This window comes from Pteropus vampyrus, unplaced genomic scaffold, assembly GCF_000151845.1.
Source record: "Pteropus vampyrus isolate Shadow unplaced genomic scaffold, Pvam_2.0 Scaffold66, whole genome shotgun sequence".
NCBI lineage: Eukaryota > Metazoa > Chordata > Mammalia > Chiroptera > Pteropodidae > Pteropus > Pteropus vampyrus.
Genome location: NW_011888847.1, coordinates 3,428,276 through 3,444,413, shown reverse-complemented (window position 1 = coordinate 3,444,413; position 16,138 = coordinate 3,428,276). Strand labels below are relative to the sequence as shown.

Here is a 16,138-nt window from a genome sequence, read left to right as displayed (position 1 = left end):
TACTTTTTCACTGCCCCTCACACTCCTCTTATACTGTTACTTTTCTTCATACTGAGCTTAATTTTCATGGTCAATACTTAATCCACATGCCCTCAACTTCTTTGCCCTTCTCTACTGTACTCACTTGCCAAAACCCCAAACTCGATTAGATCTACCTCTTCACCTGTGCCCTTACAACTGATGTGGTTGAAGAAAAATATATAACCAAGTGGACTGATCCTACATTAATTGATCACTAACCTAAAGTGGAACATTTAACACTGCCTGGAAATCATACTCTATTTCCTTCGGCTTTTCACTCTCTCATCCTTTTCTTACATTTTCCTTTCCTCTCAAACCTCCAACTCCCTTACCCCCCATTTTAAGTCTCAGTTGATGACCTTCCTTTATATTTCAACAAGAATAGAAGCAATCCCAAGAGACCTTCTGTGAGCTCCCATCACCATGTCTTCCTACCTACATCTGTGCCCATATATTCAATCTTCTCTCTTATATGGATAAACTCTTTGTATTCCTATTGTAGACCAATCACTTGTGTACTAGATTCCATCTGATCTCATCCACTCAAGGACATCATTTCAGTAATTCTCCTGTCTCTTGTATCAGCTTTGCATGTTTTACTGGATCATTCCAGTTGTGTGTCTTATTATTCTGTCTCAAAAACAAAAACTGTCTCTGGACTCCATTTTCCCCTTCCAGCCACTGTGCTATTTTTCTTCTTCCTTTATAGTCAAATCCCCTGAAAAAATTACCTATATTCATCATTTCCAATCTGACTCCTCCTTCTCTCTTTTAAATCCACTCCAATTGCCTCTCATCTCTGCTATTTATTGGAAACAACTCTTGTTAAGGCCAATAAAACATTTATCCTAATTAACTTCTGGTCATCTTTTACATCTCAATCGAAATCCACTGAAATGTTTTCTGATTTTTCTGACTAGGTCAATTTGTCTATTAAATGCTGTCACCATTATATCACTTAATATGAATGTAATTTTATATTATGTAATTCTTTGACTAATGATACTTTTTTCCCTCAATAGACTCTAAGCTCCACATGGAGAGGAATAATATCTATTTTTCTAAACTTGAGAAAAGGAGGCCCAGAGAAGTATAGATACTAGTTCAAAGGCACAATAATGTCTATTCCTCTCCGTATGGAGCCTCTACCATGTTATGGCTGGACAGGACAATCCATGCAACCTAGTGCAATACTGAGTCTTTATTGTGTCTTCAAAGATTTAGCCACCAGGTCAACAGAGCTGTTTCCTACATGCTCTGTTTCCTAAATGCCCACGAGACGGTCTCTTTCCAAAAAGCATTTGTTTGACTGTGTGTGGTGATAGATGTTAATGACTTACTGTGGTAATCATTTTGTAATTTATACAAATATCAAATCATTATGCTATACATTTGAAATTAATAAGATGTTATATATTCTATTATACCTCAATAAAAAGAAAGCATTTATTTGAAATTGCATTGCAGGGTTCAGGATAACACTTTTTAGTCACTCGTCATTGACCTATAAATGATCAACCAGGAAAAACATTGAGAGGAGTGAGTAGGAAGATCAGTTTAAAGTTACAAAATTAACAACAACTGTCAATTGAAGATCAGTAAAAAAGAAATAAAAAAGCATTTCAGAAATGAAATAGTCAGGCAAACAGGACTTGTGTTACACAATTTTTAAGGAACCTACTGCATTAAAAAGATCTTTGTACACGAGTTAAAAGGTATTTTTCCAGCACAGCAAACCATAAAGCAGAACTATCAATAAACAGCCTGATTTACCACTTTGTAAGGGACTTACTACTAAGGTTATCATATGATTTATTATCCAGAATGGGGGCACTCTGGGAATAAAAAGAGGCATTGTTAAAAATCATTCCATGACAATGAGAGTTTACCAGGGCTGTCCCAGGCAAAAAAGCGGGTCTAATCTCCCTTTTTAGTAACAATCTTCCACTCACGACACATGGAGAAAACCAGCAACTCCAATGACTCCAATAGGCAAACCAACCAAAGCAGCCTGAATAGACAAATGTACAGTATGGGCTTTATTTATATCATTTTTACCCTGAATGGTCATACTTATCAACTCCAATAAATAGAGTTAAGAGTCACTTGCTTTACCTACTTTTTTTTCTTACCCTGATCTATATGTAATCTTTAGGAAGGCCATTTCTATCCCAATTTGATGTTTAATCCTGATGCCTAAGAAAGAACACATCCTTCTATACTAAGTCAAACAGAAAGCCATTTTTCAAATTTCCAGAGGGTTCTCTCTTCCCCAAAGACACAACTGGTTTACATGCGATTTGCATGAATGTGTGCTACATCTTCTTTAATCAAAGTGACTCCCTGGCCATTCACTAAATCAACATAGCAAAAGCAAGGTCACTAGCCACAAAACTTTATTGAAGGGATCAATACATAAATCCTTTTGAGAAACGCTTTGAGCTATTCACTTGATGGTTACGAACACATCAGGATCTGTTTTATTGGTATATTTTTGGTTTACTTAGCAAGGGAAAAATCACAAATCAAATCCAAAAGGCCTGATTTTTAAAACTTATAAAAAGAGAGAATTAAACAGTGCCAGCCCTACTATGTCAAGAAAAACTGTACAATTCAAATCAAGAAGATAATTCCGTACAAGTCCATCAAGGCAAGTTGGTAAGTAGAGGTGAAATAATCTGTTATACAAAATGCAAAAGGAGTCAAGGATGAATTACAAAAAATAAAATTTTGGTCAGAAAAACATTACTACATAAAGCCGCATAATGATGCCTATCAGTTGTTTTCTTTCGGGGAAAAGAAATCAAACTAGTTTTCTATTTATTAAGAAGAAAAACTTAGGGAAGTGTTTGGAAAATACTTCTGATATTAAGTGAATTCTTTCTTATTCCTTATCTAAAATTCACAAACATCTGACTTATTCCTGCCAAGCCATGGAAATGAGGAAATAAGTGGCCTCTAGTGGGACACTTACAACACCCGAATGAGGTCCAGAGTAATCCTAGATCGGGGGACATCAATGTTGAGTACTTGGACTTCCACTCTTTCTCCAGGGCCCAGTCCAAGACTCCTTCTCTTCTTCGTTTTAGAAAGTTTTGCTTCTGTTACATTTCGTATGGGAATCAGCCCTGCTTTCCCCACTCCTATATCCACAAAAATTCCAAACAGAGTGGCATTCTCCACTTTGCCGGTAAGAACTGTCCCAACCTGCAGATCTTCCAAGCAGACTATGCTTCTCTTGAAATCGGGTTTATCAAAATCTACAAGGAAAGGGGGGAAAAGGACATTTCGTGTAAATAATTAACGCTCTGTACTTCCAAGACACAACATAAATGATTGAATAAGTATTTACCACATCTCAATGATGTGCCCAGACCAGTATTAAGCACTGAGGGGAACGCAAAAGTTGTTGAAGACGCAGGCCTGCCTTCAGAGAAAATGAATTCTAGTTGGAGAAACAGCATTCCCACCATAGAAAAAAATTCAAGAAAATTTACTCAAACACTTTCTTCTCCTCAAATTCTCTTGCTAACATGTGAACATTAGTACTGTACATAAGGACTGAGAAGAGTAGAGTCTTAATTTCTAATTTATGAGGAAGTGGTTAGAATTGCTCAATGAATATACAAGGCTAAATGAAAAACACTGAGAAAGGAAGACCCTTGGGAGATTTTTCCCAGTGCCTGAATTCTCAAACTGTTTAAAGGTGGTAGAAAGTACATCAATGTTTGATCAATGAGGGAGAAATTCAAATACTCTCCTCTCTCACTTATTCACTTACTCCCACAAATATGGAGCTCAGGAATCAATTCCTATCCATTTTGAATATATCTATCCAATCAAAAGTTATGGATTCTTGGTAATTTATGGCTCAGAAACCCAGATCAGCTAGTACTTAATCTTCTTTCTTCTCTTAATTCATCAACCATTTATTAACTCCTGTTATTATCTCCTGGCCAGGCACTCTGCTGGGTGCCAGAGATACAAAGGTGAAGATGTTTAGATCTCTGTTCTCAAGTTCCTTACAGCCCTCTTTTCTTGCTCACTCCAGTGTTCATGTCTCTGTTCATTAACACTGTCGCCCCAAAAGTGGGCATAAAGTATGGCAAGGAATCATTATGGCTCTAGTTAAAACAAAGCAAAGGTTTTATGAGGGAGAAGGTTAGAACTAACAGCTTAAATGGGATTATCTCTGGATTCCATTTATCCATGCTCTTCTTGGCTCCCTTCCCTAGGATTACTGAATGTTGATTCTAGTAACAAAGAACACATTCTATGCTTGGATCTCCTTTTACTGAGACCTCATTCCCCACCACCCCCACTCGTTCCAGCTCCTTTTCCTTCACAGCTGTTGGCTTCATCCTGATTACTTGTTGGAGCTATCCTTTACATTTGTATTAACAACTGGTCACCTCTTTGTTGCCCTTCCCTAGTCCAACCACACTGAAATCAAGATTTTAAAAAAACTTTTTCCTGTACAACAAAAGCCCTCTTTAAACCTCAAATCTCATTTTCCTCATAAAAAAAAGGAATATGCTAACATTGAAATGGATTCTGTAGAATTTCACCTGACGCCAAAGCAGTGAATTCCAAAAGCAAGAAACCTACTATAATGTAACATTACACTGGGCAACGACTGTGCCAAAGCACAATGAAACTAAGTCATTGATCAGGGTCAGTGGCCGGATGGTCTCCAAGGCCCCATAGGCACTGTAATTATGCTTGAAAACTCTTTTCCTCCTTTTTCTTGCAGACGACCAGCTGGTACAGATTCCTGAAGGGTTCCTGATCAGCTGCTTAGTTTAATTTTGCATGGAAAATCAGAGTCAGAAACTGCTTAACATGTTCCCAAAGACAGCCTGGGCCACTAAGAAATCAGAAAATCCTCTATGTACTAGGCAAACTTTAACACTTTGATTACCGAGGCTACATATTCAGTCTCCTGTCACCAAGCTGCTTCTGACAAACCCAATTATGGAAACTAACCAGCAACCACAGCGTTAATAAAGTAGAACTGATTATGTCATTAGGAAAACAGAAGACAGGACGAGTATAAGGAAAGAATGAGGCATCAAGAAAGGATACTTTTGAGGAAATGAGTAAAAGCGATGTAACGTAAATACCGTAATGCAGAAACATCTGAAATACTAACTGCCCCTTCCAAAGCTTGACAGTCTGTCTTCCCCCTTGGGGATGTTTCGAGTATTAAAATGGAAAGTTCTCAAGCATCTTGAAAATTGTGACTTATACTAGGGCAAAGGTCAGTTCCAAAGTGTGTTTAAAGAGACTTATTTAAAATTTCACTTGTCATGATGATAAACACTGCATTGACTAGTAAGCTCAATAAGAAGCCAGGCGTATCTGTGTTTCTGCTCAACTAGGAGCATTACCAGGTGAGGACCTCTACTTACTGTTGGTTGTTTAATTGAACCATATAATTTGAGTGTTGATCTTTGCCCTGACTCTACAGTGGAACTGTAATAATGGAGCAATTGACATCAAGAGAGAAAAACAGAGATAGACAAGAAAACTCAGTACAGGATACCTGCAGCTAAAGCATATCTGCCACCCTTCTAATGCGGTGGTTTAGGCATACTGTCCTCAAATCCCACCCTGTTTGAGAACTAATGCTCTACTTAGTATTCCTGCTAAACAACACCCATGGTACTCACATACAAGGCTAGCAGGCCTTTAAATGGAGATGGATTTGCCTACTGAAACATCCACCCAAAGGCTTCTATTCATTCCTACACTTTTGGCATAGGTCTTAATGTTTTATTTTACTTTCTCCAACTTAAAAGTAATTTCATGTCAAACTCATAGAAAAGTTGAGGAAAAGCACAGTGAGTTTGCTGGGTATGTTTTTATATTTCCTTAAACCTTTTCAAAGAAAAATGTCTAACTACCTCAACACAGTCTAACCCAAAATGAAAAGAGCCAAGCCCTAAACATGGTATCTCAAAACTGGTTATGAGACAAGTGCAGATTTGTTCAAATCTCAGGGCTTCCTATTCAAATTTCCTTGGGAAATAGGTCATTTGACATCTTAATTCTTCCTCACCGGGTCACTGTTCTCAACAACTGTGGCTCTTATACTTCCCTTGCCGTCTACTTGTGCTGAAAGCTGAGAGCACTTTTAATTAGAAGGAAAATCAACAGTGAGATAATATCTTATTTGTTCAATGTATTCATTGACACAGAATCCAGGAACTTGGAAGGCTGTTAAGTTAGGAAGAAGATTCACTTTTTAGTTTGTCTATTGAATACTTTACCTTGGACTTTGGGCTCCTATGAGATAAAAAAAGCTTACAAAAGGATCATGAAAAATGTGTGCCTCCTTGCACACAGCAGCACATGTGTGGATGCATTTAGTCCAGTGTAATGGAAAGTAAGCAAGGGACGAGGAGTCTGGACACCTGGGCTTCTAGCTTTGGCTCTGGTTACTAACTGCAATGACTTTGAAGGAAGGTCACTAGGCTTTAGTTTTCTCAGTAGAGAATGGGAGAATAACTGTTTTTCACCTATGGCATAGGATTGTTGTGAGGGCCATAGGAAATAATGTGAACTATGCAAATACAAGGTGCTGTTCAAGTTCAACTATTTACCTGTTCGAAAGTCAAAGCTTTCGGGCTGGCTGAGGCCATCTACGATGATCTGTAAAGTGTGTACTGTTGTTTGCAATTTTTCTGCAATTTTCTCTATTCCTTCCTTTTCGAGGAATAAGTTTATTTTTTGTTGCATTTCAGGCTTTCCAATTTCACACAGTGTCCCTCCAATGAATGATAAAAACCTGCAGGGGAAAAAAAAAGCCCAACACTTATTAATATTATTATTTTCTAATCTCCTTATACAGGGCACCCTAAAGTTATATCATCTCAGATCCATATATCAATCATTCAACTTTTATTGAAAATATCATGTGTCTTATGCCATAATAGATGATCTGTCTTGGTAAAAAATAAAGGGAGGAGATCGATTTAGGTCCTTGTGCTATTTTCCAATGAAGCACCTGCTCAGAATCAGCATCAGAAACATCGTACAGTGTGATGCTCATTGTAGTTCAGTATTGTATGTATTTTTAAAATAAGGATACCTTTATTTACCAAATGTTTACTAAAATTTCAGTTAGAAAAACTTATTTGAATTTAAATTAGCTAATAGGCAAATAATGAACCAATGATATAAAAATCCAGAAAAATATCTAATCACTGCTAGCTTGTGACAGATTACTTTATTCATGTGCATATCACTGTGCATACTATCAGCCTAATAATTCTCAAATTCAATCAACAGTCAAGACTCACATGGATTAATTTATATCAAATACATTAAGTATATTCAGCATCAACAAGACAAAATATGAGAGGGGATATTGAAAAGAAAAACTTTCTTCCAAAATGGACATGATGGAAGCAGTAAGACTGTAATTATATAATCTTAACATGAATACTATCTTTGTATACTTTATACACTATACAGCTGCAATATTTACAAGATAAAAATATCTGCCTTTCTCAATTTCCCTTTACTATGTTTACCATTTCCCTTGCTTGCACAGTTGCCTTTCAATTAGCTTTGGAGTTCAGTAATAAGTTAATTAAGAAAAAACAAAAGGTTAAGATGCATTTCCCTTCGATTTCATCTGAATATTGAGCTGTAGTTCACTGTCTTGATATTCCTTGGCTGGGTATTTTTCTACATTATTAAGCTTAATTCCTATTAATTAATGGCACTTTAAAAATGTCAATACAGTACTCAGACAGTGATACTACTGCCTTCAAATCCTTTCTTGTAAGGGTGTCTCTAGAATACAAGAAGGGTCACAGGAAACTGCCGGAGGCTGGTCTATGATTAGAATTGGGATGTCTCCCATTTGGCAGGTTGCTGCATCATCACAAAAGGAACATCTGTGATTTCCAGTCTTTTTTGCATTGTTGTGTTCAACTCCAAAAGGCTGTTTCAGTGATAATCTGGTGTCCGGTGGAGAAAGCTCTCTCATTTCTCATTTAATGAAAGCGTTTCTTTGGGTTCAAATGAGCAATCTACATTTCCATATTTTTGGTCAAAAACAGATTTTCTAAAATCCAACTAATTCTCTTGAGAATATATTTTGGTTAATGGTCTGATGAAAGACCAAGGAGTTGGGGTTTGGTCTTCCTTTTTGGAAATGAGTTTCCATCCAAACTGGTGGCCAGTGAAATATACACTTTAAGTCTGTGTGGCCGTGGCTTTCCCAGCCCACCAAAGAGGGAGCCACACAGTATCTGTTAGTGCTGATGGATGAGCAGTAGCGCATAAGGGCCCTAATGACAAGGAACAGCTGTGGAAGCTCTGACTGACGGGGCAGTTGACACATGACAACCTCTGCCCACAGCCAACTTCCTCGAACAACTTTCTCAATAATACGTGCCCTGCTGAGCAGCCTGTCCCTGTATTTACCTTGTTGACTTGATTGGTCTTGGTCTGCAACTGGCTATTTGGCAGAACATCTTTCAAATCCCCAAGACTCTGGCTTACAATCAACTGTTTAAATGCCAAAAAAGTGTGTTCATGAGCTGTAAATCTGTAACCTTGAATAGTATTTTATAATTAATAAAAGTAACTAAATGACAGAAACTTCCCAAATCGCTATACAAGTTTTGGCCTCAATAACAAAAACGCTGGCTAAGGAGGCCACCTGGAGTCTTAGGGTGTGTGTATGTGTAACTAACTGCTACCAAAGTCACTTCCATATAAAGAATTCTGTTTATAGTGGTTGCAGATGTAAAAAGAAGACTGGTCTGTTCAACCTGGATGCATTTTCCATATATCATTTTCATTCTCACACACTTAAGCCTGAGGGCACTGGTAACTGAAATCAATAAAAAAGCAGCAAATTGTGCTCCTAGCTTAATGCTTCATATTGATCAAGCCTATTTTTAAATGACTATGGAACAAAGTCAAGTGCTTTTTAATTATGAAAACTTTTTAAAAGTTTCAACAGTGTTGCAGAAAAAAGGAAAATTGAAAACAAAAGGGGAGAGGGCCTGTAAAATGGACTTGGAACAGAATTCAGATTGACCTTTCCCTTACTGAAATTCAAATATATTTGACTGTGAATGACAGGAAACAATGTTTTACGCTCAGTAGCCACTCAAACACATGCTCTTTAAACATTCTAAAAAATTTATTCTACATATTCTAAATTCTCACCCTAGAATTGAGTGTGATAAGCGATATCCAATACAAAGTATCATTTTAGAATTGAGTATAAGTTATACTTAATACAAAGAACTTTCTGGCTCAAAAGTACCAAATAATACATTGTACTTTCTAAAGCTTTGAACACAGAATGTAAGTGAACGTGTACTGATAAGTATGTGCTAGTGCTTGATAGATGTTCTCATTTAATCCTGACAATAATCCTAAAAAGTAGGTATCATTTCATGCAGAAAAGAAAAATTGAGGTTTAGGGAGGTTAAATAATTTGACCAAGGCCTCACAGCTATTTTCACTAACTGGAGTTTCATGCCATACACTTCAGTTGTGTGTTTATAACTGCAGTTACGTCAAAAATTAAAGTGCTATATTTGATTAAGATACAAAACATAATATTTTTGGTAATACCGCACAAGCACAATTTAATGGGAGAATAGTTTTAAACATTAGACAGTTAACTGATAAATCCCACAAAAAAATTATTATATAACTGCATCTGAGTAGACAATTCTCTCAAAAGCCAGAGTCATAGTCTCATTTTCTCCAATATCTATGGAAAGCTTTTTCAGTTTGCTAAGGATTGCCATCTGAGCTGCTGTTTTTATTTAATATGTAATTTCACCCATCTTACTTAAAGTAAGAAAGTAGCATAAATGCAACAAATAAGCACATCATGTTCTTTTAGTGCACATCTGCACAAAGTTAAAATACAGAACTTGCCGCGGAGATAATGCTTGTTTTTCAAACAGAAAGCTATATAACCTAAAATCGCTGATATTTTGAATGGAAACCTGTTACACAAAAGCAAGGTTCCCCCCCTCAAAGAATAAGAAAAGTCTTTGTAAGATTTTTTTCCTAAATAAGAAATTCTCAAAATTTATATGACTTCAGATATAGCCATTCAGTTTTATGTAATCATTTCCAGCATGCAGAAAAAAAAATTTAGGAGCCCAGGACTTGGTTCATTACATTAAAGCAACATGATACCCCACAGACCACAGAAGAACCATGGTGATGCACAGCCATCACTTTAAAAATGACTTAATATTAGCCCATATGTGTGGGCCAAACACATAGGATTTATAAAAACCATGCTGCAAGGGCAAAGAACTTTTAGTTGTCTATCCACTCTCAATACTTTTGAGGTTTTTGTACTTATTAATTTTATACATTAGTTTTAAAGTAATTATATCAATAAACGAAACATTAATTTGCAAGAGCACGGTCATTTTAGAAATAAGTAGGTACAGATAAAGCTGGTCATGATTTGTAATACAGGTAGACATTCAATGATTTTAAAAGAGAGTGTATGCTAAGAGAACCCTGCCCTTCTTAACTGTGATTGTAGATTAAGTGGTGGAACACAAATGGAATTTCAGTAATAGTTTGTTACACTAAAATCCACACATATTATACATATTTTTAAATCTGGTGTACTGAATATTAAAGACTGAGTATAAATTCCAACGTGGCAAAGGAGAAAAACTTGCTACTTCTTTTACATTACCGACGGGGAGCTGAGTACACACAGGTGAGCAGGCAGCGGCAGGCATTTAGACTGGCTTCACCACATCTACCATTTCAGCAGCCAAACCAAAGGGGCAGCAAAGTAAACTACACTTTACTCATCACAGGAGCTTTTCAAACTTCTAACCTCTTTCTTAAATTGAGACACTGAATCCTTAAAAATCTTCACTCATGCAAAATCCATGAGGAATGATAAATTCAAGTAGAGTACATTTATGGAGAGCCCCACAGAAGCATCTACTGTACTCTAGAAGCTAGTAGGTAAGTGAAGATAATATTTAATATTTAAATGACTTTTCTTAGCATATAATCAACCATGGAAAGTTACAGCAAGTAATTTTTCACAAGAACTAACATCTGACTGGCTTTTGAAAACTTACGTACTATAGATAAACTGTTTAAAAAGGTAACCCTTTCAGAAAGGGTAGCAGGGTTGTTCTGAAGGCCCTTAGAGATTCTGATCTGCGAGTGCAGTTTTAAATGGCATGTAGCTATTGGGGAAGCAGCAGGGGTATTTTTATCAATGGCTGGGTACCACTGGAGTCTTTGGGTACCACTTGCTGGGTATGATATACTATATGATTAAAATATAAAATTTTAATTTAAGAAAACCAAATGCATATACATATACATCCAAATGAGTATATAAAAATGGGAAGGCATTATGTATTGAAATGCTGTGACTGCTCTAAAGATTTCTAAAATCCTGTTATAGAAATTGCCTTAGAAATAAATGTGTAAGTAACAAAGAAAAATCAGTTTTCTTACATTTTAAAAACCAATACTCCCCCCACCCTCCCAAAAAAGGATCAAAATTCCCCCGACAACCTATTACTCAGCTTTATGGTCTTCTTTCCATTGAGTCTGGTTGTTTTAAACACACGCCCGCACACACGCACACACAGCTCACATCCTCAAATGATAGATTTACTAAAATCAAGGCTCTTCAAAGGAATGTGATAAAATGCTGAAGCCAACCAAAAGTAATTTAGAAAAGCATATTCCGCTTTCTTCATTGAGTATTCACTGTGGAAGAAGACAATGTGAAAGTTTGATAACAGAGCCTTTGCCCTCAATGAGCTTACACTCTAATTTTAAGTAATAACAGTATATTGGAATAAATCATTGCCCACATATATCTGGTCTTTTAGAGGTAGGATTTTACATGAAAGTAAACAGATACTTTGAAAATGCTCAATAAAGATTATTCCATTTCATTCTCTCAAAATTTATTGTGGCTACAGATTTGTAGATAAGGGAATCAAAACTCAGATTAAGTGACCTGCCCAAAGTTACAGAGCTGAGACCACAAGGTTGTAGCTTAGGTAAAAGCTGTCATATATCACATCTTCATTAGCACTCTTTACTCCTTTACTCTGGGGAATTTTCAATGCAGACAGAAGATTTAGATCTCAGATAAAATTTGGCACCCAGAACCACTGCCTGGGAGCAATTTATTATTTTTAAAACCAAATTCAAAAGGAAAAAGTTTGGCTCTGTTTGAGTTACTGAATAAGAGTCGGACAAAATTAAGTTAGTGGTTTCAAAGGCTGCAGACTCTCTACAGCTCAAAAACACTGTTTAGAATTCATATAATTTAATTTACTGGCTGTAAAGCCATAACTTGGATTAGTGACTGTGAATATGTGAAAGAAAAAGGCAAATAAAAAAGTAGTGCTCAGAAACATATAGGCTAGAGCTGAAATTAAACAGCTCCAGCACTACTAGGCTATAAAGCCCACGTATTTGGGTATAGGGCTTTCTTCCCTGGGAAACAGGCTTTTATTATGGATTCCATCCTGTCAAGGAATCCTCCTTTACAGAAATTGGAAAATACTTAACATCTGCCATTTCTATAACCTGCCTGGTTGTCATCTGAATGGGCAGAGCCACGTTCCATTTAAAGAATGGGCAATCGAGGTTGAAGTAATTTGCTTATGGTCACTCAGAGAGTCAGAAGACAGGCTAAAATTGAAATCCATAGCTAGACTGGGGACAGGAAGGAGCGCGGGAGGAGGGAGATAATGGAAGACTAAATCGATATCATACTGAGTTTCAGGCTCCAGACTGAATGATCTAAACGTGAAGAAGAGAAGAGAAGGGCAGATACTTTGGAGCTGGAAGAGATTAAAGCAAGCACAACTTTATGGCTGGCCCGCAATTCCTTGTCACTCTTCCTCCACTGGGTACTAATAGGCTGCTCCAGATTAGGAGAGTAACCAACATTTTCTCCAGGCCCACGACCTAGTATTAATGTTAATTAACAATGTTAAATGATTCAAATTATATCCAGATCTCATGGTAAAAAAAATTTTTCCTGGGAGACTAACAGTTATAAGCTCCCTTTTATGGCCCGGCTTCACAGCCCCTTCTCAACCACAACAAAAATAACAGCAATAATAATTATAGCTATGACAATAACTTATTGCCTCTAATGATGAGGATTCTCTATATATTAACTCATATAATCCCATGAGATATGTACTATTATTATCCTCATTTAACAGACAAAGTAACTGAGGTACAGGGAGGTTAAATAATTTTCCCAGATCCAATAGGCATGATTTGAACCCAGGCAGTCTGGCACTACACTCCTTCCAGATTGTTAAGTGAAAGTTAGGTAATGTTTCAGATTCTTAAACTTCCTAGTTTCATCTAGCAGCCTTGCCCGAAACTTCGTGTGGGGTATGTGTTGGCATGGCGTGTGAGACATTCTATATGACGATCAATTCCTAAGAACCCCACAGCCTGATCGTCTGATTCTCGAGTGGGTAGATTCTCTTTCAACATTTTTCTCTTTTGTGAAGGCCCTTTTGAAAATATAATGAATGTTACTTCCTAGGAATTACAGGAAGATGTTTGGGATTTAACTACTAACAAGAAAAAAAAAAAAGAAAAGAAAAAACAAAAGCCTCTTTTAGTAATCTGTCCATTTATCACCTTTACATTTCAGGTTTGACCTCTCTATGACATTATGCCTCTTTATGAACAGGCAATTAATATTGTGTAATCGTAGCTCCACAGAAGAAGTTAATGTGGGGAACTATTGATACGCATCCGAAGACATCACTTATTAAAAGCCAGCAATGATTCTGCCTTAATTTTCATGTCCGAATGCTGCCAACTCCTGTGAGGCAAGTCCAGAAAAATTTAAGATCTTTCAAGTTTACAAATAATTTCTTAGGTCTGTTTGTCTAATCTTCATTTATTTTATAGCATTTGTAGGTGGATTTCTTTTCAGGCAAGTTTCCCCACAAAGAAACATGTTTTTATTAATGCAGATGTTAGTTGGCATGCAAAAGCAAAATAAAGCTGCAGTGAATTTAGATGTGGGAGGTGTGCTAGACATACTCACTAGGCCAAGTGACTTACCCCTCAGAAAAATTACATATCACCACAAGTGATGGGCCTTCTGGGTTGCTCAGAGTCGAAACTATGAATATTATATCTGTGACTGTCATTGCTCTACTTCTGCTGTTTTATTTTGAAACAAAAACAATCTAAACTCCCTGTATGACAGCTGCTTATTAGCAAGACTTCTTTCCTTGCTGGGCAGAAAGCTAAGGTTGGGAAGAATGTGATAAAACCTCTGAAAGCAACTCTAAAAGAAGAATTGGGAGATGCTAAATCCTTCAACAGGAAAAGGAAAGTATCACATTGAGATGCGCTCACTCATTAAAGGTCTTCAGTATGGGCCACTGGTCAGTATCTGGCTTGACTTACTTAAGCTCTGTGGCAGAGAGCAAACCATATAGACCTCAAACTGCTTTTGGTCAAGGAGCACTGGTTGGGATCCATTTATCTCATTACGGAATCCCTGTGTTATCTGATGGGTTAATTCAATTTTTGTTTTTTTTTTGTGGCTCCCACACTCCAGCCTTACTGAGCTATAATTGACATATAATATAGTATAATTTTAAGGTGTATGACATGTTGATTTGATATTCTTATATAACTGCACAATGATTACCACCATACCATTAGCTAACGCTTCCATCAGGTCACATATTACCCTTTTTTTGTGTGTGTGGTGAGAGTATTTAAGATTTACTCACTTATTAACTTTTGAGTATGTAATACAGTATTATTGGCTACAGTCACCATGCTGTACATCATATCCTCAGAACTTATTCATCTTACAGTTGGAAGTTTGTACCCTTTGACCAACCAACTTTTGGTCTTAAAAACCTGACTCAAGTTTTTTGTAAATTAAGAATAAACATTGCTTGGCTTTTGTATAGAAGATTCCCTCCTGCCCAAATTTTGTCAGGTTATACGATTACTCCAGTCCCAGACCTGTATTTTAAATTGATGGTTGTTTACTCTCTGAAAACATATTTTTCAACATTGATTATAAGGGTCAGAAATAGGCATATGATCAGTAATAAAGGAAATATCATAGTACTAATATTATAGTATAGATATTGATTCAAATCATTCCTTGATATACATTTACCTAGTCCATTAGTGCTGCATGTCATATTCCTGCTATACAGGCTGCTAACCACTTCTAGAAACTAGTCTTTTAAAATTTCTCCCTAATGGCCAAGATGGAAATAACAATTAAATACTAGCTAATGCTTTATCAAAACGAGTGCTGAGTGACAGTCTTGGCATTAAATTTCCTGGCATTTTTCAAGTTGAATTAAGAACATAACAACTTTCAAGCTTAACTATCTGGAGTGAATCAAATTCTTAATGCAGCAGATTCTTTGGGAGAGTGCCAGGTCTTACTGTGACATGTACAAATCAGCATAATCTGCAGCACAAAGCACTACCTCCTAGAACCTTATTCAAGGAAAAGGAGAAATCGGATACTTGCCTTTGGCTCTCTTGATCAACTAAAGCAGTAAGACAAAAACAGAGGAGGCATGGGGGAGAGGCAAGCCCTAAAGAGGATGTTTCTGGGTTTCATTCTACTCATAACATAGCAGCAATTTTACTCATGGCCCATAAGACCCAACACAAATAAATCACTCACACATGGGGACATCATGACAATTTCTAGATGATGACAGCAAATTGTAAGTAATCCTCTTTTATAACCTGTCTCTCTTTCTAGCCTGTAAAATCTAGGAAGGCCTGGGCTCTAGACACATTATTCTGTGGAGACAGGGGAGATCCTTAAATCCCTTTAATCCACAAAGGATGTGAAAGAAGTAGTCACTCAACATGTGGGATAGGCAATGGCAAAGAGGATGACCTAGATGGTCTAGCAACTGTTTTGCTTACACAATTGCATTGACCTCTGCAGTTTAGACTACAGAAAAAATATTTAGGTTAAATTAAAGCTAGACATTTCATTTTGCTCACTGACAATTAAAATTGTCAATTCCTGAGTAGTTCCCTTTTCTCAGTGTTCTTCTATGTAATCATCTTTCCATTTTCTATT

The 16,138-nt window shown here is 36.8% G+C and overlaps 1 protein-coding gene across 2 annotated transcripts in view; it reads right to left on the bottom strand.

The window, feature by feature from the left end:
* Positions 1-1,433: 1,433 nt before the first annotated feature.
* SRBD1 (S1 RNA binding domain 1) overlaps positions 1,434-16,138 on the bottom strand; it is a 183,984-nt gene continuing 169,279 nt past the window's right edge. For both annotated transcript variants that reach the window (XM_011361334.2, XM_011361335.2), the window contains exons 19-20: positions 6,627-6,811; positions 1,434-3,281 (exon numbers count right to left, since the gene is read on the bottom strand). In XM_011361334.2, the coding sequence (XP_011359636.1) occupies positions 2,992-3,281; positions 6,627-6,811 (475 nt within the window). In that variant the 3' untranslated portion in view covers positions 1,434-2,991. The remainder of the gene's footprint in view (positions 3,282-6,626; positions 6,812-16,138) is intronic.